General features: G+C 37.3%; 1 protein-coding gene across 1 annotated transcript in view; it reads right to left on the minus strand.

Moving 5' to 3' along the window:
- KCNH5 (potassium voltage-gated channel subfamily H member 5) overlaps positions 1 to 26,553 on the minus strand; it is a 393,607-nt gene that overhangs the window by 109,374 nt on the left and 257,680 nt on the right. The window contains exon 9 of the mRNA XM_027554270.1: positions 594 to 846. Within this exon, the coding sequence (XP_027410071.1) occupies positions 594 to 846 (253 nt within the window). The remainder of the gene's footprint in view (positions 1 to 593; positions 847 to 26,553) is intronic.

Here is a 26,553-nt window from a genome sequence, read left to right on the forward strand (position 1 = left end):
TTGTGATCATTTCAATATAACAGGTCAAATTCAAATATCTCCTCATTACTTTCTGCTCATTACTTAGGTCCATTGCAAGCAAGCAGAAAGATCTGGGGAAAGATGATCTGTACTCAAGTACTAATTCTCAGGTAGCTAGCTGAACCAGCCACTGAACTGGTTGGCTGTTGTTGAATGTATAAAGCCTCAGTTTATACATCTCTAAAGGGAAGTGTTGATCTGCAAAGGTTCTGTTGTCCCTCTGAGACAAATACTGTAGGTTACTAACCTAACAATCATTTCACAAGCCATTTTCACACTTACCAACATGGAAGTTCAGTCACCCTAGGCTGTGATCACCTCTCGTTTAAAAGGCATTGTCGTATTGTTGCCAAAGAAAGTTTAATCAAACCCAGTGCAGCCCATTAAGCTATGACCAATACTAATGTTCCTTGCTGAAATGGCATTACTAGTTTTCACTGAGATTCATCATCTCATTAGTGACCCAATTTCCAAAGTCACCCAGCAAAGGAAATTTCTCTTAAGAAACCTGAGAAGTAAAAACCTCTAAAACTGTTACACGTTTGCTACTACATTAGGAAAGTTCACAGTACCTAAAATAGCCACCACCTCATCATCCTGGATGACTTCCAAGGATCCTGACACCACAAAGCAGAGGGCATCCACACTTTCTCCAGCATGGTAAATGAGGTCCCCAGGAGCACAGTGAATAGTTTGGAATTCTACTGCCAAGGCTCGCAGACACCCATCGCTGGCCAATCGAAAAGCAGGATGTTCATTAAAAACCTTCCGGTTTAGATGAACACAGATATCAGCTCTCATGTCCTTGGGACAGATGGAGAGGACCTGAAGAAAGTGAGAGATGAATAAGTAAGAAAAAAGAGAGAAAGACTATTTCCAACAAAAAGGAATCTGACAAATACTTATTGACTACGGCACAGTCTGCAAAATGCTGTATTGAGGAAAAAAGTAACAAGACACAGGTCTGCTCCGAAAGATCTAATAATCCAGTGAGATGGGCTGATGAGCATATGGGCTATTACAACACAGCACCATGTAGTGACTCTCTGAGTGGGTACGGATCTCATCATGGATCGAAGACAGTCTCAAGACAGCCGGGAACAGTCTCAGAAAACAATGTATTACAATGTCATCAAATAAATAAAATAGGTCATTAACTTTCATTTCAGTCTAGTTGCTACTTTATAATTATTTTCATAACTACTTCAAAATTCAGGATAACAGACCTTACTACATATTGGAAGTGGATTCATATTAACCAATTGCAAGACAACAAAATCAACAAAAGCATCATCGCATGTGTCATGCAACTTGACATGGCTGATAACAACTCCACTCTCCATATGTTTTCTTCACTCTGAAATATTTTTATTTTACTAATAAATTTATGTGCAGGGAGCAAAAGCGTATTCACCAGCCTTCTGTAAGGCTTAAAAAACTGGCAATGTCCATGCTGGCAGAGGTGGGCACTGCAGGCTGCATGGTAGCCCTTGCTCGTTCAGGTCTTTGACTCCTAAAGACTGCTGAGAGCAACAGCAGAATTCAAGCTCCAAGCACCATTTAGAAAGGGGACAAATGGCAGAAACATGCTTAAAGAGACAGAGGTATAGAAATTTTATTCCCTGTAGCTTTCAGACAAGGCAATTAAAGACCCAGATTAAAATGGACATATAATCACATTATCATCAGAGCATCATCGAGCAAGACATGATTATAGAAGTCAGGACAGTCCCTGTGAAAGGTGCATGTGCAAACTCAGAATCCCCTCCCAACTCCCTTGGTAAACTCTTCCTTATAATCAGAAATGTTTTTCTCTGATAGAATTTGAATCCCTTGAGCTGAAGTCTAAGTTGATTTGTCCTCATTAAATTATACCAAATAAGGTTTTCATATAAAATAGTTTTCTTTCCTATGCTAATTGCATTTTAACCTTTAAAAAATGACCTAAGGCCTGGAATATTCCTTTCACTTGGAGCTCACTATCCATGAAAAGCAGGTTGCGTCTGTGTGTAGAAGATGAGCCGTCGTAAATGTAAAAACCCTTAATTAAATTGTGCTTTCAATATCCATCCCCTTAACCTTTCCTAATACTGTGATATCATGTCACATCACTTCAGGATCTTTGCGGATTTTTTCTTACTCTTCTGAATTCCTATACGCAATAGTGATCAGCTCTCCTATCTTTCTGAAAGAGTTCATCTTTGAAAAAAGGAACATCTAACAGAACTATAGAAGCAATTGGCACTTTCCAGATCAGTTAGTTTCCATAACAATACAATGTTTTCTTTACTATATTAACTTTCAGTGACTCCTGAAAATATTAGTCTTTCAATGGGCACTTACTGAGCTTCTACTGTGAGGCATGTCACTGCATTAAATTCCTGGAACTAGAAGGGTAATATGCTGTCTTTGCTTTGGTGGAGCTAACGATGAAGTAGGGGGAGACAGGAGGTAAAAAGACAATTATAATACGGTGAGAAAAGTATGATAGGGGAATGGCCATGGTGACATGGAAGAGTGCCTGGAGGTATCATGAAAGATCAGCCTCAGGAGGTCCTAGGTCTGGGAACAGATCTACCACTTACCTTTGTAACCTAAGGCAACTTATTTATCACTCTGAATCTCATCTGTGAAATAGGATAACAGTGTTTATTTCATAGGTTCATTGTAGGAATTAAATGGGGATTTCAGTTTAGCCCAGTTTAGTCTTGCACATGGTAAATGTTAAAGAAAGGCTAGGCTTTATTTTCCCTACCAAACATTTGAGTATTCAAAAAAAAAAATGTAATGCTTTTTTTAGCTCTCTTTAAAAGCCATTTGCTTTTTTTTTCATTCTCCACTCCTGCCTGAATTCTGTTTCTTGACTATTTGATGAAGTTCTAGGCAGAACTAAGAAGGTATTTCTGCATGAGCCTGAATAGATTTCAAGTTTTAGCTAATGTTAATATTTCCCTCAAGTTGAAAATAGAATTGGTGCTAGGGGAGCAAAAACCATAAAAGTAATTTTAAAATATATACATACATGTATAAATATTACACTGAATAGCTTAATGGTCAAACAGATTAATCTATTTCTATTTTTGTTGCCTTACAGAATTTTCATTGTTTTAGATTCATTTTGGTAACAGTCATTTCACATCCTTTTAATTATTTCTTTCAAGATTCATGCTTGAATGAATGAAATCTCCCAGTTTTAGCAATATTCTCTGTTTAGTAGTGTACCAAAAGAGGACTTTTATTACATTTTAAGTGCATCATTCTTTTCTTCACTTTCCTTAAGACATTGACTTTTTTTATTATTCTGATTCACAATATATACTAAAGTCCAAATGTCATAAAGTGACAAATTAAAACTAAGTGTTAAATAGACCAAAGTCATACCTACTGACAAGCTCCACCCAATCCCTTATATATAGCATGTGCTCTATCACGGTGTGTCTGTCATGGAGATATGAGCATAATCTTATTTTCTTCTGTAAATGAAAGCCCTAATAAGTATCTTTGTGCTGATGTTTGTGTTCAGTCGTGTCCAACTCTCTGTGATCCCATGGACTGTAGCCCACCAGGCTCCTCTATCCATGGAATTTTCCAGGCAAGAATACTGGAGGGGTTGCCATTTCCTCCTCTAGGGGACCTTTCTGACATAGGGATTGAACGCTCATCTCTTGTGTCTCCTGCAGTAGCGAGCAGATTCTTTACAACTGCACCACCTGGGAAGCTCATAAATGCCTTGCCTGAATGCGTGTGCGCTAAGTCACTGCAGTGGTGCCCAATTCTTTGTGACTCTACAGACAGTAGCCCACCAGGCTCCTCTATCCATGGGATTCTCCATGCAAGAATACTGGAGTGGGTTGTCATGCCCACCTCCAGGGATCTTCCTGATTCAGGGATCGAAATGCTTTTCTTATGTCTCCTGCATTGGCAGGCAGGTTCTTTACCACTATTGCCAACTGGAAAGCCCAATAAGTATCTTATATAAGGCAAAATTTAGTTTTAAGTTATAAAATAAAACTTTCAAGATAACTGTCACACCTGGTCCATTATTCCCAATTTCAATGTACTCTGCTTTGAATGTCATATCCAATCTCTTGGCAGATAGCTCCCAACTGAGTATCTTATCAGTTCACTTCAGTCACTCAGTCGTGTCCAAATCTGTGACCCCATGGAATGCAGCACATTGGCTTCCCTGTCCATCACCAACTCCCAGAGTTTGCTCAAACACACGTCCATCAAGTCAGTGATGTCATCCAACCATCTTATCCTCTGTAGTCCCCTTCTCATCCTGCCTTCAATCTTTCCCAGCATCAGAGTCTTTTCTATGGAGCCAGTTCTTTGCATCAGGTGGCCAAAGTATTGGAGCTTCAGCTTCATCATCAGTCCTTCCAATGAATATTCAGGACTGAATTCCTTTACGATTGACTGGTTGGATCTCCTTGCAGCCCAAAGGACTCTCAAGAGACTTCTCCAACACCACATTTCAGAAGCATCAATTTTTCGGTGCTCAGCTTTCTTTATGTGAGAGGTTCAACTCTCATATCCACACATTACTACTGGAAAAACCATAGCTTTGACTATACAGACCTTTGATGATAAAATAATGTCTATGCTTTTTAATATGCTGTCTAGGTTGGTCATAGCTTTTCTTCTAAGGAGCAAGTGTCTTTTAAATCATGGCTGCAGTCAACATCTGCAGTGATTTTGGAGCCCTCAAAAATAAAATCTGTCACTGTTTCCATTGTTTTCTCATCTATTTGCCATGAAGTGATGGGACTGGATCACAACAAACTGTGGAAAATTCTTAAAGAGATCGGAATACCAGACCACCTGACCTGCCTCCTGAGAATCTATGTGTAGGTCAAGAAGCAACTGTTAGAACCAGACATGAAGCAACAGACTGGTTCCAAATCAGGAAAGGAGTATGTCAAGGCTGTATATGTCACCCTGCTTATTTAACTTATATGCAGAGTACATCATGAAGAATGCTGGACTGGATGAAGCATAAACTAGAATCAAGATTGCTGGGAGAAATATCAATAACCTCATACAGGCAGATGACACCACACTTACAGTAGAAAGTGAAGAACTAAAGAGTATTTGATGAAACTGAAAGAGCAGAGTAAAAAAAGTTGGCTTAAAACTCAAAATTCAGAAAACTAAGATTATGGCATTGGGTCCCAACAGTTCATAGCAAATAGATGGAGAAACAAAGGAAACAGTGACAGACTTTGTATTTTGGGGCTCCAAAATCACTGCAGATAGTGACTGCAGCCATAAAATTAAAAGATGCTTGCTCTTTGGAAGAAAAGTTATAACCAACCTAGACAACATATTAAAAAGCAGAGACATTACTTTGCCAACAAAGGTCCATCTGGTCAAAGCTATGGTTTTTCCAGTAGTCATGTATGGATGTGAGTTGGACTATAAAGAAAGCTGAACGCAGAAGAATTTATACTTTTGAACTGTGTTGTTGGAGAAGACTCTTTAGAGTCCCTGGGACAGAAAGGAGATCCAACCAGTCCATCATAAAGGAAATCAGTCCTGACTACTCGCTGGAAGGACTGATGCTGAAGCTGAAACTCCAGTACTTTGGCCACCTGATGCGACGAACTGATTCATTGGAAAAGACCCTGATGCTGGGAAAGATTGAAGGCAGGAGGAGCAGAGGACAACAGAGGATGAGATGGTTGGATGGTACCACTGACTCAATGGACATGAGTTTGAGTAAGCTCCAGGAGTTGGTGATGGACAGGGAAGCCTGGCATGCTGCAGTCCATGGGGTTGCATAGAGTTGGACATGACTGAGTGACTGAGCTGAACTGATGGGACTGGATGCCATGATCTTAGTTTTTGAAAGTTGAGTTTTAAGCCAGCTTTTTCACTCTCCTCTTTCATTTTCAAGAAGCTTTTTTGTTCCTCTTCACTTTTTTCCATAAGGGTGGTGTCATCTGCATATCTGAGGTTATTGATATTTCTCCTGGCAATCTTGATTCTAGCTTTTGCTTCATCCAGCCTGGCATGTCACATGATGTACTCTTATAGTCATAAACAAATGAAGTTACATTTCAGTAGACTATATGTAATTAATAGTAACTTCTTTTATTTGACTTCAGGGTTGATTTTTTTATCCCTTCTTCATGTCCTGCTGCTGTTGCTGCTGCTAAGTCAATTCACTCATGTCTGACTCTGTGCAACCCCATAGACTGCAGCCCACCAGGCTCCTCTGTCCACAGGATTCTCTAGGCAAGAATACTGGAGTGGGTTGCCATTTTCTTCTCTGTCTTCATGTCCAGGTAGAATAAATCAAAGTGTATTCTTAATCAAGACAGTATGCTTTGTCTTTGGAAGAGCTCTGACTATATACACGGGATCATTTTTAGAATTCTGCAAGTTGAGTTCAGTTCAGTCACGTCCAACTCTTTGCAACCCCTTGGATTGCAGCATGTCAGGTTTCCCTGTCCATCACCATCTCCCAGAGCTTGCTCAAACTCATGTCCATAGACTTGGTGATGCCATCCAACCATCTCATCCTCTGTTGTACCCTCTCCTCCTGCCTTCAATCTTTCCCAGCATCAGGATCTTTTTAAATGAGTCATTTCTTTGCATCAGGTGGCCAAAGTACTGGAGCTTCAGCTTCATCATCAGTCTTTCCAATGAATATTTAGGACTTGTTTACTTTAGGATTGACATATTAGGAATCATATATATAAGGAATCATTTTTAGAATTCTGTAAACCCAGTGTGAAAAAAGAGAAAGTATGCCATTTTCTGAGAAAAGATAACATTTTTGAGTATTTATGATACCAGTTTCATTAAACCCAAGATCAATAGGTATCTTAACAGATAACCCTCAGACTCCAAAGAGCTAATCTCAACACTGAGACTCATATGTGTTTTACTCATAGTAAAACACAAATATCTCACTTTCTTAAAAGTCTAGACTTGCTTCCCCACCAGATACAGCTCAAGTCCTAAGCAAGCATACAAGGTTTTTATACTGGGAGCCTCTTCCAGCCACATTTCTTACTATCTTCTTTCGACCTTGCACCCAAGTCACATACTTCTTGCCTGTCTAAAGTTGGGCTTGCCTTGTGGCTCAGCTGGTAAAGAATCATCCTACAATGCAGGAGACCTGGGTTCAATCCCTGGGTTGGGAAGATCCCCTGCAGCCCCGGCTGCTACCCCCTCCAGTATTCTGGCCTGGAGAATTCTATGAACTGTACAGTCCATGGGGTCACAGAGTCAGACATGACTGAGTGACTTTCACTTTCATTTTCAGAGTTGCCATGCTCACTTGTGGTTGTTTGCCTTTGTACAAGCTGTTCCTTTGACTGGCATACCCCATCATCTCCTTCTCTGCCTTGTCACCTCCAATCCATCCATCAAAACACATATCATCCCTTGCTGTTTCACAAATACAATTTACACACAGCTCTATCACAGATTTTTAAATTGTATAGAAGGGGAAAATGAGAGTCACAGGTGTTATGATCTGCATTTTTAAATAATAGCACAATAGTAACATTAAATTATCACAGAATTGAAAAGACTTTATCCTAAAGCTTTTAAACTTTTATTTACAGCAGTAGAATTATCCTTTATATTTTTAATGTAATCTTACCTTACATCTACCTGATATATAAAGCAGATACATGTAGCATTATGCTGGCTGAAAATCTGATAGAAAAGCTGACTCCAGGCAGGGCTCCAGAGGACACATTCATTCATTTAACTCACAGCACTAAGCTCTGGTTATGTACTAGCCACATGCAGGCTATTATATAGGCCCCCCAGATCTGTGAGATAAAACTCTCATGGTGCCTATCTCCCTGGAGCTTCCAGTCAGGAACAGTTTGAAAAATCACTGTTCCTAGTCCAGTGATCCATTTTACAGAAGGGTGCCTGATGTGCTCAAGGCCTCTCAATAAATTAGCAAAGCCTTAAACTCTTGAGTTCCAGCTCTTAAGCCAATGCTCCCAAGCAAAGCTCAACCAGTATTAAAATATAACATCTGGCACTTTCTGATGTTCCCTGGTTCTTAGTGTATTACAAAAGTATAACTGCTGATTTCTAAAAATCAAAGTCCAATTAATCAAACTAATTTATTAGGAAATTGGTAATGCCACCACCACCATCACTGAACAGCCTTGATTTCTTTGCAAATTTGTTTCCATTTCTAACTAAACATTTTATTTTAGCTCCATTTGTATTGCATACAAAATGTGTTGGTAAAGACATGAGGATTCACTGAAAAATTATTAGTTTATTTCATTACCATTTGCCAAAGGGAAGGCATCTTATTCCATATATAAGTTTTAGCATATATATTGAAAGAATCTGAACTAGATATTAGTATGAAAGTGAAAGTGTTAGTCGCTCAGTTGTGTCCCTGACTCTGCAACCCCATGAACTGTAGCCCACTAGTCTTCTCTATCCATGGAATTCTCCAGGTAAGAATACTGGCGTTGGTAGTTATTTTCTTCTCCAGAGGATCTTCCTGACCCAAGTACTGAATCCAATCTCCTGCTTTCTGGCAGATTCTTTACCATCTGAGTCACCAGGAGGCCCAGATTATATCATAAAGAGAAAATTTGATAAATGTCATTAAGGTAGGTCTCCTCCCCCAACAATTTCATCCTTTATATGGTATTAGTGTTTAGAAGAAGCTTAGAAGAAGAGAGACCTAAATATTTTCACTAGAAACCAAGAAGTTAAATCAAGAATCTCTGAGGAAATGATTGACTAGAGTCAAAGGAAAATGGTTGATTCTCTCTAATTCATTCTTTGACTATACTTTATTTTTTTTATTTTTTTTATTTTTTTTGTTCAAGTTTTATATTTTCATATTCATTATTATTTTTAAATAATTTTTTAAATAATATTTTACTTTTAATTATAATATTTTAATTTTAATAATATTTTAAAATATTTTAATAAATTTTTTTTAACTTTTATTTTATTTTTAAACTTTACAATATTGTATTAGTTTTGCCAAATATCGAAATGAATCTGCCACAGGTATACCCGCGTTCCCCATCCTGAACCCTCCTCCCTCCTCCCTCCCCTACCCTCCCTCTGGGTCGTCCCAGTGCACCAGCCCCAAGCATCCAGTACCGTGCATCAAACCTGGACTGGCGACTCGTTTCATACATGATATTATACATGTTTCAATGCTATTCTCCCAAATCTCCCCACCCTCTCCCTCTCCCACAGAGTCCATAAGACTGATCTATACATCGGTGTCTCTTTTGCTGTCTCGTACACAGGGTTATTGTTACCATCTTTCTAAATTCCATATATGTGTTAGTATACTGTATTGGTGTTTTTCTTTCTGGCTTACTTCACTCTGTATAATAGGTTCCAGTTTTATCCATCTCATTAGAACTGATTCAAATGTATTCTTTTTAATGGCTGAGTAATACTCCATTGTGTATATGTACCACAGCTTTCTTATCCATTCATCTGCTGATGGGCATCTAGGTTGCTTCCATGTCCTGGCTATTATAAACAGTGCTGCGATGAACATTGGGGTACACGTGTCTCTTTCCCTTCTGGTTTCCTCAGTGTGTATGCCCAGCAGTGGGATTGCTGGATCATAAGGCAGTTCTATTTCCAGTTTTTTAAGGAATCTCCACACTGTTCTCCATAGTGGCTGTACTAGTTTACATTCCCACCAACAGTGTAAGAGAGTTCCCTTTTCTCCACACCCTCTCCAGCATTTATTGCTTGTAGACTTTTGGATGGCAGCCATTCTGACTGGCGTGAAATGGTACCTCATAGTGGTTTTGATTTGCATTTCTCTGATAATGAGTGATGTTGAGCATCTTTTCATGTGTTTGTTAGCCATCTGTATGTCTTCTTTGGAGAAATGTCTATTTAGTTCTTTGGCCCATTTTTTGATTGGGTCATTTATTTTTCTGGAGTTGAGCTGTAGGAGTTGCTTGTATATTTTTGAGATTAGTTGTTTGTCAGTTGCTTCATTTGCTATTATTTTCTCCCATTCTGAAGGCTGCCTTTTCACCTTGCTAATAGTTTCCTTTGTTGTGCAGAAGCTTTTAAGTTTAATTATGTCCCATTTGTTTATTTTTTATTTTATTTCCAATATTCTGGGAGGTGGGTCATAGAGGATCCTGCTGTGATGTATGTCGGAGAGTGTTTTGCCTATGTTCTCCTCTAGGAGTTTTATAGTTTCTGGTCTTACGTTTAGATCTTTAATCCATTTTGAGTTTATTTTTGTGTAAGGTGTTAGAAAGTGTTCTAGTTTCATTCTTTTACAAGTGGTTGACCAGTTTTCCCAGCACCACTTGTTAAAGAGATTGTCTTTAATCCATTGTATATTCTTGCCTCCTTTGTCAAAGATAAGGTGTCCATAGGTGCATGGATTTATCTCTGGGCTTTCTATTTTGTTCCATTGATCAATATTTCTGTCTTTGTGCCAGTACCATACTGTCTTGATAACTGTGGCTTTGTAATAGAGTCTGAAGTCAGGTAGGTTGATTCCTCCAGTTCCATTCTTCTTTCTCAAGATAGCTTTGGCTATTCGAGGTTTTTTGTATTTCCATACAAATTGTGAAATTATTTGTTCTAGCTCTGTGAAGAATACCGTTGGTAGCTTGATAGGGATTGCATTGAATCTATAAATTGCTTTGGGTAGTATACTCATTTTCACTATATTGATTCTTCCAATCCATGAACATGGTATATTTCTCCATCTATTAGTGTCCTCTTTGATTTCTTTCACCAGTGTTTTATAGTTTTCTATATATAGGTCTTTAGTTTCTTTAGGTAGATAAATTCCTAAGTATTTTATTCTTTCCGTTGCAATGGTGAATGGAATTGTTTCCTTAATTTCTCTTTCAGTTTTCTCATTATTAGTGTATAGGAATGCAAGGGATTTCTGTGTGTTGATTTTATATCCTGCAACTTTACTATAATCATTGATTAGTTCTAGTAATTTTCTGGTGGAGTCTTTAGGGTTTTCTATGTAAAGGATCATGTCATCTGCAAACAGTGAGAGTTTTACTTCTTCTTTTCCAATTTGGATTCCTTTTATTTCTTTTTCTGCTCTGATTGCTGTGGCCAAAACTTCCAAAATTATGTTGAATAGTAATGGTGAAAGTGGGCACCCTTGTCTTGTTCCTGACTTTAGAGGAAATGCTTTCAATTTTTCACCATTGAGGATAATGTTTGCTGTGGGTTTGTCATATATAGCTTTTATTATGTTGAGGTATGTTCCTTCTAATCCTGCTTTCTGGAGAGTTCTTATCATAAATGGATGTTGAATTTTGTCAAAGGCTTTCTCTGCATCTATTGAGATTGACTATACTTTAAAATGTGTTTTAATTCTCATCATTAAACAAAACATGGTAAGTCAAAAAACTGTAAAGAAGAACACAGAATTTTTTCATTATTTATACATATTTATACACATACAGGGGCTTCCATGGTGGCTCAGATGGTAAAGAATCTGCCTGCAACACAGGAGATCCATGTGGAATTAGTTGCAAAGAATTCACCTGCCAGTGTAGGAGATATTCCATCCCTGGGCTAGAAGATGCCCTGGAAGAAGACATGGCAACCCACTCCAATATTCTTGCCTGGAGAATCCCATGGACAAACAAGCCTGGTGGGCTGCAGTCTATGCGGTCACAAAGAGTTGGACACAACAGAGTACACATATACTTATGTAAAGTATTTTTATAAAACTTGAGTCTCTAAAGTTTTATTTCAGGCTATAATCACTCAATGTCATGTTATAATTATTTCCCATGCCATGCAATACTTATTCAAAAACATAATTTGAATCACTGCAAAATAATTCCTAATATAATTATAACACAATTCACTTAACCATTGTATTATAATAGGATATTGAGATTTTCAGTTTTCCCTTTCATAAATCAAGTCATAACAAATACCCTGTACCTTTTTTTTTTCTAGCCATCAACACTTTATATCAGAATGTCTTAAGGATAGCAATTTTAGAAGTAAAATTACTGAGTAAAGTATAAAAACATTTTTAAGGCTCTTGCCAAATTGTTTCCCAGAAAATTTGTACCAAATTACACTTAATTGGTAGTATATGAGAGTATCTTACACAATTTTAGAATCTGTCTCTAAAATCTCCTGCTTGCATTTGAAAAAGAAACAAATGGCAATTTCATCTGAAACAAAAGAACTGTATAGTGTAATGAGACAGGGGCTGGAGAGCTTTAGTTTTAGTGGAGGTATCTCCTACCACTGCTCCTGAATTCAGTGATCATAGACAGACCACTTATAATTCATTTTCAACAAATCTTTAATGTGAAAATGGGGATAATAAGTACAATTGTATTTTAAGTGCCTGAAGGTAGTGAACTAAACAAGCTCCCTCCTGACATCTCTTACTTCTTTAAAATATTTTACTGTTTATCTATAAAATCTTATGTCAGGAATAATATAGTGCTAGTTTTTTAATCATAGTTGATTACTGAAAATGATCTCCCAGTTTTCTTTTTTAAAACAATGGAATAAATACATTGATGACATTTTGATAGGCATTGAAGTCATTGTTCACATTCTTCAAAATTCCTGCTCCCTTTGTTGCAATTAAGTTATGCCCTGCTAATTAATCCCTGTTCACCAGTCCAACTGAATTAGTATTAAGTTAGTGAAAATTAGTTAAAAATGTCAAGCAAATGACATTTGCACCTAAAACATTTTTATTATCCTTCCTGGGAATGAAAAGCTCAAGACTACCAACAAGTGAAGCAGTGTTCTCTGCAGGAATTCAATTCTCATTCACTTTATAGGAAGAAAAGAAAGTTAACCTTATTATTATTATTATTATTATTATTATTATTATTTTGAGTATAGCCAGGCAGCCATGTGGACCAAAGGAGAGCAGCTGACTGGATGTTAGTCTGCCAATTCCTGGGGTATCAAAACTCCTACAGAATTAACTCAGAAATGTAATAAAACCAAAGTAAATTAATTTCCATTATTTAAAAGTAAAAAGACATTTTTAGCAACAGAGACTGCTATAACCATTGAATGATTATAGGTTAAAATTCATAGGTTTCAATTTACAGATAAATTTTCTGTGACTAGACTTCATATACAAAAGTGAGACATAGGTTTTTGTTTAAAAAATACAGAAAGCCACTCCCACCAAGCTTTTCATGGTCTTCGTTTTCTAGTAAAATGAGCAGTGAAAAAAAAAATAGTAATTGTTATCAATTTTTAACTTGTGAAAACTACTGTTTGGGACTATTAACTTTCCAAATGTAGGACTCTGGTGAAATTTAGAGTTTCTATTGTTCTCTGTCTCATCTCTGTACCTTTATATGTGCATAGGAAAAGGAGTACATCAAGGCTGTATATTGTCACCCAGTTTATTTAACTTATATGCAGAGTACATCATGAGAAACGCTGGGCTGGAGGAAGCACGAGCTGGAATCAAGATTGCCAGGAGAAATCTCAATAACCTCAGATATGCAGATGACACCACCCTTATGGCAAAAAGTGAAAAAGAACTAAAGAGCCTCTTGATGTAAGTGAAAACGGAGAGTGAAAAGTTGGCTTAAAGCTCAATATTCAGAAAACTAAGATTATGGCATCCGGTCCCAGCACTCCATGGCAAATAGATGGGGAAACAGTGAAAACAGTGGCTGACTATTTTTATGGGCTCCAAAATTCCTGCAGATGGTGATTGCCGCCAAGAAATTAAAAGACGCTTACTCCTTGGAAAGAAAGTTATGACCAACCTAGACAGCACTCATTATCAGAGAAATGCAAATCAAGACCACTATGAGGTACCATTTCACACCAGTCAGAATGGCTGCCATCCAAAAGTCTACAAATAATAAATGCTGGAGAGGGTGTGGAGAAAAGGGAACCCTCTTACACTGTTGGTGGGAATGTAAACTAGTACAGCCACTATGGAGAACAGTGTGGAGATTCCTTAAAAAACTGGAAATAGAACTGCCTTATGATCCAGCAATCCCACTGCTGGGCATACACACTGAGGAAACCAGAAGGGAAAGAGACACGTGTACCCCAATGTTCATCGCAGCACTGTTTATAATAGCCAGGACATGGAAGCAACCTAGATGCCCATCAGCAGATGAATGGATAAGAAAGCTGTGGTACATATACACAATGGAGTATTTCTCAGCCATTAAAAAGAATACATTTGAATCAGTTCTAATGAGGTGGATGAAACTGGAGCCTATTATACAGAGTGAAGTAAGCCAGAAGGAAAAACATAAATATAGTATACTAACGCATATATATGGAATTTAGAAAGATGGTAACAATAACCCGGTGTGCGAGACAGCAAAAGAGACACTGATGTATAGAACAGTCTTATGGACTCTGTGGGAGAGGGAGAGGGTGGGAAGATTTGGGAGAATGACATTGAAACATGTAAAATATCATGTAAGAAACGAGTTGCCAGTCCAGGTTCAATGCACGATACTGGATGCTTGGGGCTAGTGCACTGGGACGACCCAGAGGGATGGTATGGGGAGGGAGGAGGGAGGAGGGTTCAGGATGGGGAACACATGTATACCTGTGGTGGATTCATTTTGATATTTGGCAAAACTAATACAATTATGTAAAGTTTAAAAATAAAATAAAATTTTAAAAAAAATGAAAAAGCAGAGACATTACTTTGCCAACAAAGGTCCATCTAGTCAAGACTATGGTTTTGCCAGTAGTCATGTATGGATGTGAGAGTTGGACTGTAAAGAAAGCTGAGCACCGAAGAATTGATGCTTTTGAACTGTGTTGTTGGAGAAGACTCTTGAGAGTCCTTTGGACTGCAAGGAGATCCAACCAGTCCATCCTAAAGGAGATCAGTCTTGGGTGTTCATTGGAAGGACTGATGTTGATGCTGAAACTCCAATACTTTGGCCACTTGATGCAAAGAGCTGACTCATTTGAAAAGACCCTGGTGCTGGGAAAGATTGAAGGCAGGAAGAGAAGAGGACGACAGAGGATGAGATGGTTGGATGGCATCACCAACTCAATGGACATGAGTTTTGGCAGGCTCCAGGTGTTGGTGATGGACAGGGAGGCCTGGTGTGCTGCAGTTCATGGGGTCGCAAAGAGTCGGCCATGACTGAGTGACTGAACTGATCAGAACTGAACTGAATATAACTAAAAAGAATACTTTTCCACATGTGAAAATATTTTCTAAAATTATATTTTAGAAGTAATTTGATTAATTATCCAGTAGACTAGAAACAATCTGGCCATCATATTTGTAAAAGTCACCCATGGCAAATGATGCTCCTGGCGTCTTTAAAAGAAGTTCCTCTCATATGTTGTAGGTGGAAATGAGTTACCTGACTGTATTGACAAAACTGAATATATATATATATAATATAAATACACTATATATATAAATATACACACATATATATAATATATATATAAAATATATATATAATAAATCACTAAGTTGTGTCCAACTCTCTGTGATGCCATGGACTGTAGCCTGCCAGGCTCTTCTACCATTGGAATTGTCCAGGCAAGAGTACTGGAATGAGTTGCCATTTCCTACTCCAGGGATCTTCCAGACCCAGGGATTGAACCCTCATCTCCTGCCTTGATAGGGAGATTCTTTACCACTGTGTTACACACACATGCACACACACACACACACACACACACACACACATATATATACTTTCCTCAAGGACTGCAAGATCAAACCAGTCAATCCTAAAGGAAATCAACCCTGAATATTCATTGGAATGACTGATGCTGAAATGGAAACTCCAAAATTCTGGCCATATAATGTGAAGAGCCAACTTATTGCAAAAGACCCTGATGCTAGGAAATATTGAAGGCAAAAGAAGTGGGTGGCAGAGGATGAGATGGTTAAATAGCATCACTGATTCAATGGACATGAATTTGAGCAAACTCCGGGAGATAGTGAAGGTCAGGGAATCCTGGAGTGCTACAGTCCATGGGGTTGCAAAGAGTCGGACATGACTTTGCAAATCAATAACAACAGTCCATCCTAAAGGAAATCAGTCCTGAGTGTTCATTGGAAGGACTGATGTTGAAGCTGAAACTCCAATACTCTGGCCACCTGATACAAAGAGCTGACTCATTTGAAAAGACCCTGATGCTGGGAAAGATTGAAGGCAGGATGAGCAGGGGACGACAAAGGATGAGATGGTTGGATGGCACCACCGATTCAATGGACATGAGTTTGGGTAGGCTCCAGGAGTTGGTGATAGACAGGGAGGCCTGGCGTGCTGCAGTCCATGGGGTCACAAAGAGTCAGACACGACTGAGCAACTGAACTGAACTGAACAACAAAAATACAATACTTTATTCATTAATTTTACTTCTAAAAATGCTGTCCTTAGAAAATCTGATATAGGTAGATGGTATTTGATATGGCTTTATATATACTTATGGTGACAATTATTTCTAGAATGAAACATTATTTTATAACTCTAACACTTAGATACATAATAGTAATGTATGAATGTGTAAAATGACTAGGTAGTATAAAACCAGAAATCTTTCAAAAAACACCAAGCTCTTCCATTCACTCTCCCAATATGCTGACATTTATCAGACTGGACACTGATCAATATGTTCTTAGTGAATAAAGCCTGCTTTGTTATTATTTATAATCGAAACGGGATAGCAATACCAGACAGAGCTTCCTTATAATTAGACCCTTCACTATTAGTAACATGTCTCAGGAATTTAGCTCTCTGGGACCACTAGAACAGACAAAAAATGTATAGTTACTTGAATATTTACATGCTCAAGTATTCCTCCTAAATTTTCTATGGCAGTATTTCATGCATAAATAAGCTATAAGAAATAACATACAGACTACATTAAAACCGATTTTAAAAAACTTGTAAAATAAATACAATTTTAAAAGTTAAGAAAGTGAAATATAAGCCTTAGATTAAAAGAAGATATTTGTCACACATGTATCTTTCAAAGGAGACATATCCCAGATAAAATGAAAAAATTCTTCAAATCAATAGGAAATAGTCAGAGAACCTAATTTACAAAAAAGAAAGAAAGAAACTTATGAGTTGGGCAACTACAAAAGAGATTACCTAAACAATGTGATTTTTAAAGGTTTTCAAACTCATTAAATATGGGGAAATGCAAATTAAAACCACAATTAGATGGCAATACATACACACACAGACTGCAATGGCTTAAATGTAAAAGGCTGCCAATATACCAAGAATATGCCAAGAATGTGGAGAACATATGGAACAACCGGTCTACCAGGTGTTCTAGTGGGAATGCCAAATAATACTATCACTTTCAAGACTCTTTGACAGCTTCTTAATAAAACCAAACTCCTACCAATACTACAACTCATCAATTTAATTCCTATGAATATACACTACAGAAGTCTGTAAATATGTTCACTAACAGAAATTTCATAATATGTTTATACATAACAGCCCCAACTTAGAAGCAACCCTCATGTTCATCAGCCATAGAACGAAGATGGCACCTTTGATATATCCATATAATTAAATATTACATATATACTGTATGATTCCACTTATATGAAGTTTAGCATCAAAATCGTAGTTACAACAAACAACTCAAATGTCCATCAATGGATAAATGAATAATCAAAGTGTAGTAAATTCATGCAAGAAAATATTATTTACTCATTAAAAATAAACAAAATACTGATACATGTTGTAACATGGATAAAACTGGAAGACATGCTAAATGAAATAAACCAGTCACAAAAGACCATATATCATGTGAATATGGTTTAACTTATAAGAAATGTCCAGAACTAGCAAATCCATAGAGACAGAGAGTAAATTAGTCCTTTCCAAGGACTTGGGGGAAGCGATAATAGAAAGTTATCACTAATGTGGCTGAAGTTTATTTTCCAGGTGATGAAAATGTTCTGGAGGATGGTGATGGGTACACAACATTGTTCATACGAAAAACTACTGAATTGTACATTTTTAAATGGTGAAATTTATATGTGAATTATATCTCAATTTTTAAAACTGATTACTTCGGAGTGGGGAAAGTGAAATATGCATATGAAAGGGAAAGTGTTAGTCCCTCCGTTGTGTCCGACATCTGCAACCATATGGACTGTAGCTCCCCAGACTCAGTCCATGAAGTTCTCCAGGGAAAAATACTGGAGTGGGTGACCATTCCTTTTACCTGGGCATAGCATGAGATGCAACTTTCTGAGTGATAAAAATGTTTTTATCTTGATCTAAGTAGCAGTTATGTAGTATATACATAAAAACATATTGATCTTTATGCCTATGATTTGTATGCATTATGTGTGTGTATGTATGGGTGTGTCATATAAAACACTATATGGAAAATCATTACTATCACCAGTTTGCAACCACTAAAAATATCAGCATTAGGCAAATTGGGATAGAATTAAGCTGTACCACATATGGAATAGAACAGGAGACATGACTAATTTCATTAAATAATTACATAGCATTGCTATAGAATGTCTTTTATATGTAAAACATATAGGAGATGGCATTAATAGTTACAGTTTCTGCATGTGAGTTGCTTGCCTATCACATCAGAAAAGTAAAACACACTCACTAGTCAGTCAAAGTTACAGGGAAAGGTAAGCAAGTTGCAAAAAAAGAAGCCAGCTTTAGAGGAAATAATTGGCAGCAGCTCAGAGGAGGGTATTATTAAGGAATGTTTGAGGGAAAGTGAGCTGGTCCATGTAGGCCAAACCAAAGTGAGACTTGGCTATTTTATAATTAATGAATCTTATGAATGTGAAACCTCTTTTTCACTTTACATAACTGAAATAACTTTTCTTAAATTATTGGTACATCATAATGAATTTCTATCACTAAATGCAGTGTCTACCATCTTAAGTTTGTATCAGTGCTGCTCATAAGACCTGAAAACAGAATAGCAAATGCTGCTAGTTATTTAATTGTCTACTTAATAGTATGTACTTAATAGTATGGTGATAGAAGCAAGGTTTGATGCTGTAAAGAGCAATATTGCAAAGGACCCTGGAATGTTAGGTCCATGCTACTGCTGCTGCTGCTAAGTCACTTCAGTCGTGTCCGACTCTGTGCGACCCCATAGACAGCAGCCCACCAGGCTCCCCTGTCCCTGGGATTCTCAAGGCAAGAACACTGGAGTGGGTTGCCATTTCCTTCTCCAATGCATGAGAGTGAAAAGTGAAAGTGAAGTCCATGAATCAAGGCAAATTGGAAGTGGTCAAACAGGAGATGGCAAGAGAAAAAAATCGACATTCTAGGAATCAGCGAACTAAGATGGACTGGAATGGGTGAATTTAACTCAGATGACAATTATATCTACTACTGTGGGCAGGAATCCCTTAGAAGAAATGGAGTAGCCATTATAGTCAACAAAAGAGTCCAAAATGCAGTACTTGGATGCAATCTCAAAAACGGCAGAATGATCTCTGTCCATTTTCAAGGCAAACCATTCAATATCATGGTAATCCAAGTCTATGACCCGACCAGTAATGCTAAAGAAGCTGAAGTTGAATGGTTCTATGAAGGTTAGGTCTTCTAGACCTAACACCCGCAAAAGATGTCCTTTTCATTATAGGGGACTGGAATGCAAAAGTAGGAAGTCAAGAAACACCTGGAGTAACAGGCAAATTTGGCCTTGGATTACAGAATGAAGCAAGGCAAAGGCAAATAAAGTTCTGCCAAGAGAATTCACTGGTCATAACAAACACCCTCCTCCAACAACACAAGAGAAGACTCTACACATGACATCACCAGATGGTCAACACTGAAATCAGATTGGTTACATTTTCTGCAGCCATAGATGTAGAAGCTCTATGCAGTCAGCAAAAACAAGACTGGCAGCTGACTGTGGCTCAGATCATGAACTCCTTATTACCAAATTCAGACTGAAACTGAAGAAAGTGAAGAAAAGCACTAGACCATTCAGGTATGACCTAAGTCAAATCCCTTATGACTATACATTGGAAGTGAGAAATAGATTTAAGGGACTAGATCTGACAGACAGAGTGTCTGAGGAACTATGGATGGAGGTTCGTGACATTGTACAGGAGACAGGGATCAAGACCATCCTCAAGAAAAAGAAATGCAAAAAAGCAAAATGGCTGTCTGAGGAGGCCATAAAAATAGATGTGAAAAGAAGGGAATTGAAAAGTAAAGGAGAAAAGGAAAGATACATCCATTTGAATGCAGAGTTCTGAAGAATAGCAAGGAGAGATTAGAAAGCCTTCCTCAGTGATCAATGCAAAGAAATAGAGGAAAGCAATAGAATGGGAAAGACTAGAGACCTCTTCAAGAAAATTAGAAATACCAAGGGAACATTTCATGCAAAGATGGGCTCAATAAAGGACAGAAGTGGTAGGGACCTAACAGAAGCAGAAGATATCAAGAGGTGGCAAGAATACACAGAGGAACTGTACAAAAAAGATCTTCACAACCCAGATAATCACAATGGTGTGATTACTCACCTAAAGCCAGACATCCTGGAATGTGAAGTCAAGTGGGCCTTAGGAAGCATCACTACAAAGCTAGTGAAATATCAATAACCTCAGATGTTCAGATGACACCACCCCTTATGGCAGAAAGTGAAGAAGAACTAAAGAGCCTCTTGAAAGTGAAAGAGGAGAGTGAAAAAGGTGGCTTAAAGCTCAACATTTAGAAAACTAAGATCATGGCATCCAGTCCCATCACTTCATGGCAGATAGTTGGGGAAACAGGGGAAACAGTGGCTGACTTTATTTTTTTGAGCTCCAAAATCACTGCAGATGGTGATTGCAACCATGAAATTAAAAGACGCTTGCTCCTTGGATGGAAAGTTATGACCAACCTAGACAGCATGTTAAAAAGCAGAGACATTACTTTGCCAACAAAGGTCCGTCTAGTCAAAGCTATGGTTTTTCCAGTGGTCCTGTATGGATGTGAGAGTTGGACTCTAAAGAAAGCTGCATGCTGAAGAATTGATGCTTTTGAACTGTGGTGTTGGAGAAGACTCTTGAGAGTCCCTTGGACTGCAAGGAGATCCAACCAGTCCATCCTAAAGGAGATCAGTCCTGGGTGTTCATTGGTAGGACTGATGTTGAAGCTGAAACTCCAATACTTTGGCCACCTAATGCAAAGAGCTGACTCATTTGAAAAGACCCTGATGCTGGGAAAGATTGAGGGCGGGAGGAGAAGGGGATGACAGAGGATGAGATGGTTGGATGGTATCACCGACACAATGGACATGGGTTTGGGTGGACTCTGGGAGTTGGTAATGGACAGGGAGGCCTGGCGTGCTGTGGTTTGTGGGGTCGCAAAGAGTCAGACACGACTGAGTGACTAAACTGAACTGAACTGAATAGTATGTATGTTGTCACGGTGACTAAACTGTTCCAATGTTTTAGGACCAAAAATAAACTTTTCTTATTTACATGAGTCCATTTAATAGCACAGGGGAAATACATATGCTTTTTTGTAAGTTTAAGAAATTCTGTCAAAATTCATCAGTCTTCTACAATATTTCAGAAACCAAATTATCTTTTTGATATAGCATGTTATGTTGACATTATTAAAAGGACTTTGGGGAAATTGACCCAAAATGAAAATGATTTATGTATTACTTTCATTGATATTTGTCACTATTGTCCTCATTGCTGAGAAACCATACATGTCAGTAATCAAACTTGCAATTTTCATCATCCAGAAAATAGCCATGAACACAAGAGTAAGTAAACCTGCCCATGAAAAGAAGAAGACTTGCAAGCATATGATATCTGCCTCAGAGGTCACTTGATTCTTTTTTTGTTAACCATATATTGAATTCAACCATTCTTTTTTTTAACCATTCAATATATGGAATATTTATTCCATATTGAATACTATGATTTTTGTATATTATAATTTAGTTTTCATAGGCACCCCATGAAGTAGGTACCACTATTTTTCATCTCCATTTCACTGATGATGTCACTTGATTCTTTAAGGAACTCTACCAGAGTCCCAGATCCTGCAATCATGATCAAGTTTCTGCCCATGGCAAATCAAAGACAGCAAATTATTAGAAATTTTGCAGGCAGTGCATGCTGACTATGAGGAAAAGCAATAGATGAGAGTAGAGCCAAAGAAATAGTCAAGAAACTAAAACATAATGATGAACATGTGGAAATGAAACTTAAAATATAGTATCATCTATAATCTATAAAATAGCAAATCTATCAAAATATGGACAGGATCTATATTCTGAAAATTACAAGATGTTGATGAAAAAAATCAAAGAACATCTAAAGTAGTGGAGAGATATACAATATTAGTGAATTGGAAGACTCAACATATTGATAGTAATTAATTGGGAAATTCTCCCCAAATTTATCTATAACTTTAATGCAATTCCTATCAAAATTCCAGCAAAGTTTCTTGGTAGACATAGACAAGCTTATTCTTAAATGTAAACAGAAAAGTGTAATATCTAGAATAGCTAAGAACATCGAAAAAGGAACAAGGTAGTAGAAACCACCCTATCCAGTGTTATGGCATATTCTATCACTGCAGCAATGAAGACAGCACAATACTAGCAAATACAGTCTTTTCAACAAATGGTGCTGGAAAAATTGGACATATATTGGGGGAAAAATCCAACTTCCACCTAAACGTTACATCTTACACAGAAAGTTAACTCAAAATGTATCATGAACTTAAATATAAAATGCAAGACTATAAAACTTGAAGAGAATGAAAAAACCAACTACAAACTGGAAAAAAAAAATACTTGCACATATCTAACAAGAGACAAATATCTAAAATATATTAAAAGTATCAAAACTCAATGTTTAAAAAAAATCCATTTAGAAGAAAAGACATGAAAGATGTTTTACTAAAGAGACTATACAGATTAAAAACTAAGCACATGAAAGTATGTTCACCATGATTAGCCATTATGAAAATGAAACCCACAATGTGGTATCATTGTACACCTAATATAAGAAATATGATGACCCCAAATGATGAGAAGATGCAAAGAAATTAGTTTATCCATATAATGCTGGTGAGTATACAAAATTGTATATCTACTCTGGCGGTTTCATACAAAACTAAAAATGTGCTTAACATATGACCTAACAATTACACTCTGGGCATTTATGTCAGAAAAATGAAAATTAATGTCCACACAAAAACCTGCCCACAAACGTTTCCAAATGGAAGCAATGTAAATTTTCTTCAGTGGGTGAACAGTTGAACAAGCTGTAGTAAATCTATGCCATAGCATCCATTCAGTAATAAAAAGGAACAAAACTAGCAATACATGCAAGAATTTAGATAGATCTCAAGGGAATTATGCATAATGAAAGAAGCTACAAGTTTACATGGTTCTATTTATACAGCATTCTTGAAATGACAATATTAAAGTGCTGGAAAACAGATTAGTGGTTGCCAGGGTTTAGGAAGGTGCAGGGGAGGGAGGTGACTGTGGCAGTGAAAGGTGAGCCCAGTGACGGAACTGCCCTGTACCTTGACTGTAGCGGTGGTTGCATGAATTTATGTTGTGATAAAATTGTTTGCTGTAGAACCAAGCACACACACACACTCATACACACACATACACAGAAATTAGTGTGTGTAAACTGGTGAAATTTCAATAAAGTTGATGATTCATATCAATGTCAACTTCCTGTTTATATGGTAAACTGGGGGAAAGGTAGATCCTCTCTATGTTATTTCTTACAACTGCGTGTGATCTACAATTATCTCAAAAATAATTTTTTTAAATAAACTTAAGAGTTTTGTATTAACAAAAACTAAAAGTTTTTTCTCTCCCTTTCCAGGAAGGGACAACTATCCCTTCAAACAACCATTGTCTCTAGAACATCAGCTAATAACAGAGTATTGCATTTGGTGACATTAATACACTTTTATTAAGCATTACTTTTCATGAAGCCAAAAATACTTGAGTATGCCCCTCAGTAGGAGTATGCTTTGGATTTACATGAGCCAGCTGGGCTGGAAGATTAGCTTAATCTCATCAGAGACAACTACAGTTTGTCCCTCTGGCCCAGGGTAAACCCAATGCCAAACCTCTGACCTGAGCCATTAGTCTCCAGCACAAAGCCAAAGGCTTTAGCCAAAAAACACTTTGCTCTGGGAAATCAAGCTGTAATTTTGCAATTTATAACAGAGCTCTCTATAAAATATTCCAGTTTTATCTTCTTAAATGCCAAGACCCTTCAAAACTGTACTGAAAATCTCACTGAGACAAAGAATTTATTTGGATTTAGTGATGTTTTATATCTGAACAAAATCTTTATGCAATTATTTTATTTTCACTTAGTGAATCCTTTAATGACATTAGCTTTGCAAATTGTAACTAATCTAATAAACTGAGAAAGCAGTATCAAAGGAGTAAAGAGAATAACTCCTTCCCTAAATTCATAATTCTATCAGTTTGCTATTTCATTTTCTCATTGGTTAATGGTCACCTATGAATTCTAGAATGAATGATTTGTCTTTCAGATATAGACAAAAATATATATACAGCCACTACCTTCAGAAGTTTCTAGTTTTATGATTAAGATAGGTTAACAACAACAATAACTAAAACTAATGCATTTTATCAATGAAATATGAGTAACATTCTGGGAAAGTCCAAAGACCTGAGTGACTCAGAAGTTATCTTGCCCCCTGAATAGTCAGCAGCCTTCAGCCTATTGTGAAATCACAGTATCTAGTGAGTAGGAAACAAAATATCCCTCTTCTAAGGTTCAAATATAGCTTGGCAGGGATTTCAATATTGTTTTCTTAGGTTCAATTGGCTTGCACTTTGAAAGAAATAGAAAATGACACCACTATTTTAATCTGTATAAAAATGATACAAAGCAGATCTTATTTCCATTTTACAAAGTTGATAATAAATTCATGGTCTGGGTGACTTAAAGTCCCTTTGCTCTTTTGATAACATAGCATTTTCTTATATCTGTTGGCTATTGTATGTTTTTTATGGAGAAATGTCTATTCATGACTTTCGCCTATTTTTAAATTGGGTTATTTGGTTTTCTCACTATTAAGTTTTGTGAGTTCCTTATATATTTTGGATATTAATCTCTCATCAGATATAGGGTTTGCAAATATTTTTCTCCCATTCTATAAGTTGTCTTTTCACCTATTATCTTCTTCCTTTGCTGTGCGGAGCCTTTTTCTTTGGTATAGTCCCATTTTTCTATTTTTTGCTCTTGTTGCCTGTGCTATTGGTTATATCCAAAAAATCACTGCAAAGATTTAAATATAAGACCTGAAACTCTAAATTTCTTGGAAGAAAACACAGGGGAACGCTTCTTGACATTGGTCTTAGCAATTTCTTAATTCATTTTGAGTTGATTTTTGTTGATTTGGGGGGCTTCCCTGGTGGCTTAGAGGGTAAAGAATCTGCCTGCAATGTGGGAGACCTGGTTTCGATCCAAGATCTGGGTTCAATCCCTGGGTCGGGAAAATCCCCTGGATAAGGAAATGGCAACCCACTCTAGTTTTCTTGCCTGAAAAATCCCATGGACAGAGGAGTCTGGTAGGCTACAGTCCATGGGGTCACAAAGAGTTGGACACAACTGAGTGACTTTACTTTTTCAGGTGAGAACCCAATTTCATTCTTTCACATGCAAATGTCCATTTTCCAAACACCAATTACTGAAGACTACCTTTTCCCCATTGTGAATTTTTAGCACCCTTATCAAAGATCAGTTGACTATCTATGCGCCAATAAAATTCTGGGCCCTGTTTTGTGTTCCTTGGTCTATATGTCTGTCTTTATGCTTGTACCACATATTTTAATGACTGCAGATATTTTAAGTATTTTGTTATCAGTTAAGTGTGATGTTTCCAGTTTTGTTCTTTCTCAAGATTGCTTTGGCTATTTGAGGTCCTTTGTGGTTTCATATGAAACTGTGGGAAAAAAGAGGTCAAACTGAACTTTGTTTTCCCCATTAAGCCCAATAACATTTATGGCCTTGCCTTTCTCGCTCATGTATTTATATGTTGGTCGGTCTCTGTCATATATAATGTCTCCTCATATGTTTGGGACTATTTTTTAGATTTATTAACTTGTGTCATTGTGGCACTAGTGGTAAAGAACCCACCTGCCAATGCAGAAGACTGAGAAACGGGTTCAATTCCTTGGTCGGGAAGATCCCCAGGAGTAGGAATCGCAACCCCCTCCAGTATTCTTGCCAGGAGAATCTCCGTGGACAGAGGACCTGGCCGAACACAACTGAAGCAACTTAGCATGCACACACACCGTTACCATATGTTAATTTGATCATCCCTATGCCAAAATCACACTCCTAATTACTACACATTACTGCTCCTCACTTCAATGTTGCATCTGTCTCCACTACTCTAAAAAATCTGCTTCTATTATATCAAGTCCACCAATATGTTCTATGTTGAAAAATCCAAGCAGAATGTTTCACGTTTCATTTATATTTTAGAAGATTTCAAGATAGTTGTTCATTTTCTCTTTTGACTTCCATGAAATCAAATATTTCTGCTTTTGATCTGATATCACCAACCA

Source organism: Bos indicus x Bos taurus, chromosome 10 (genome assembly GCF_003369695.1).
Source record: "Bos indicus x Bos taurus breed Angus x Brahman F1 hybrid chromosome 10, Bos_hybrid_MaternalHap_v2.0, whole genome shotgun sequence".
Taxonomy (NCBI): Eukaryota; Metazoa; Chordata; class Mammalia; order Artiodactyla; family Bovidae; genus Bos; species Bos indicus x Bos taurus.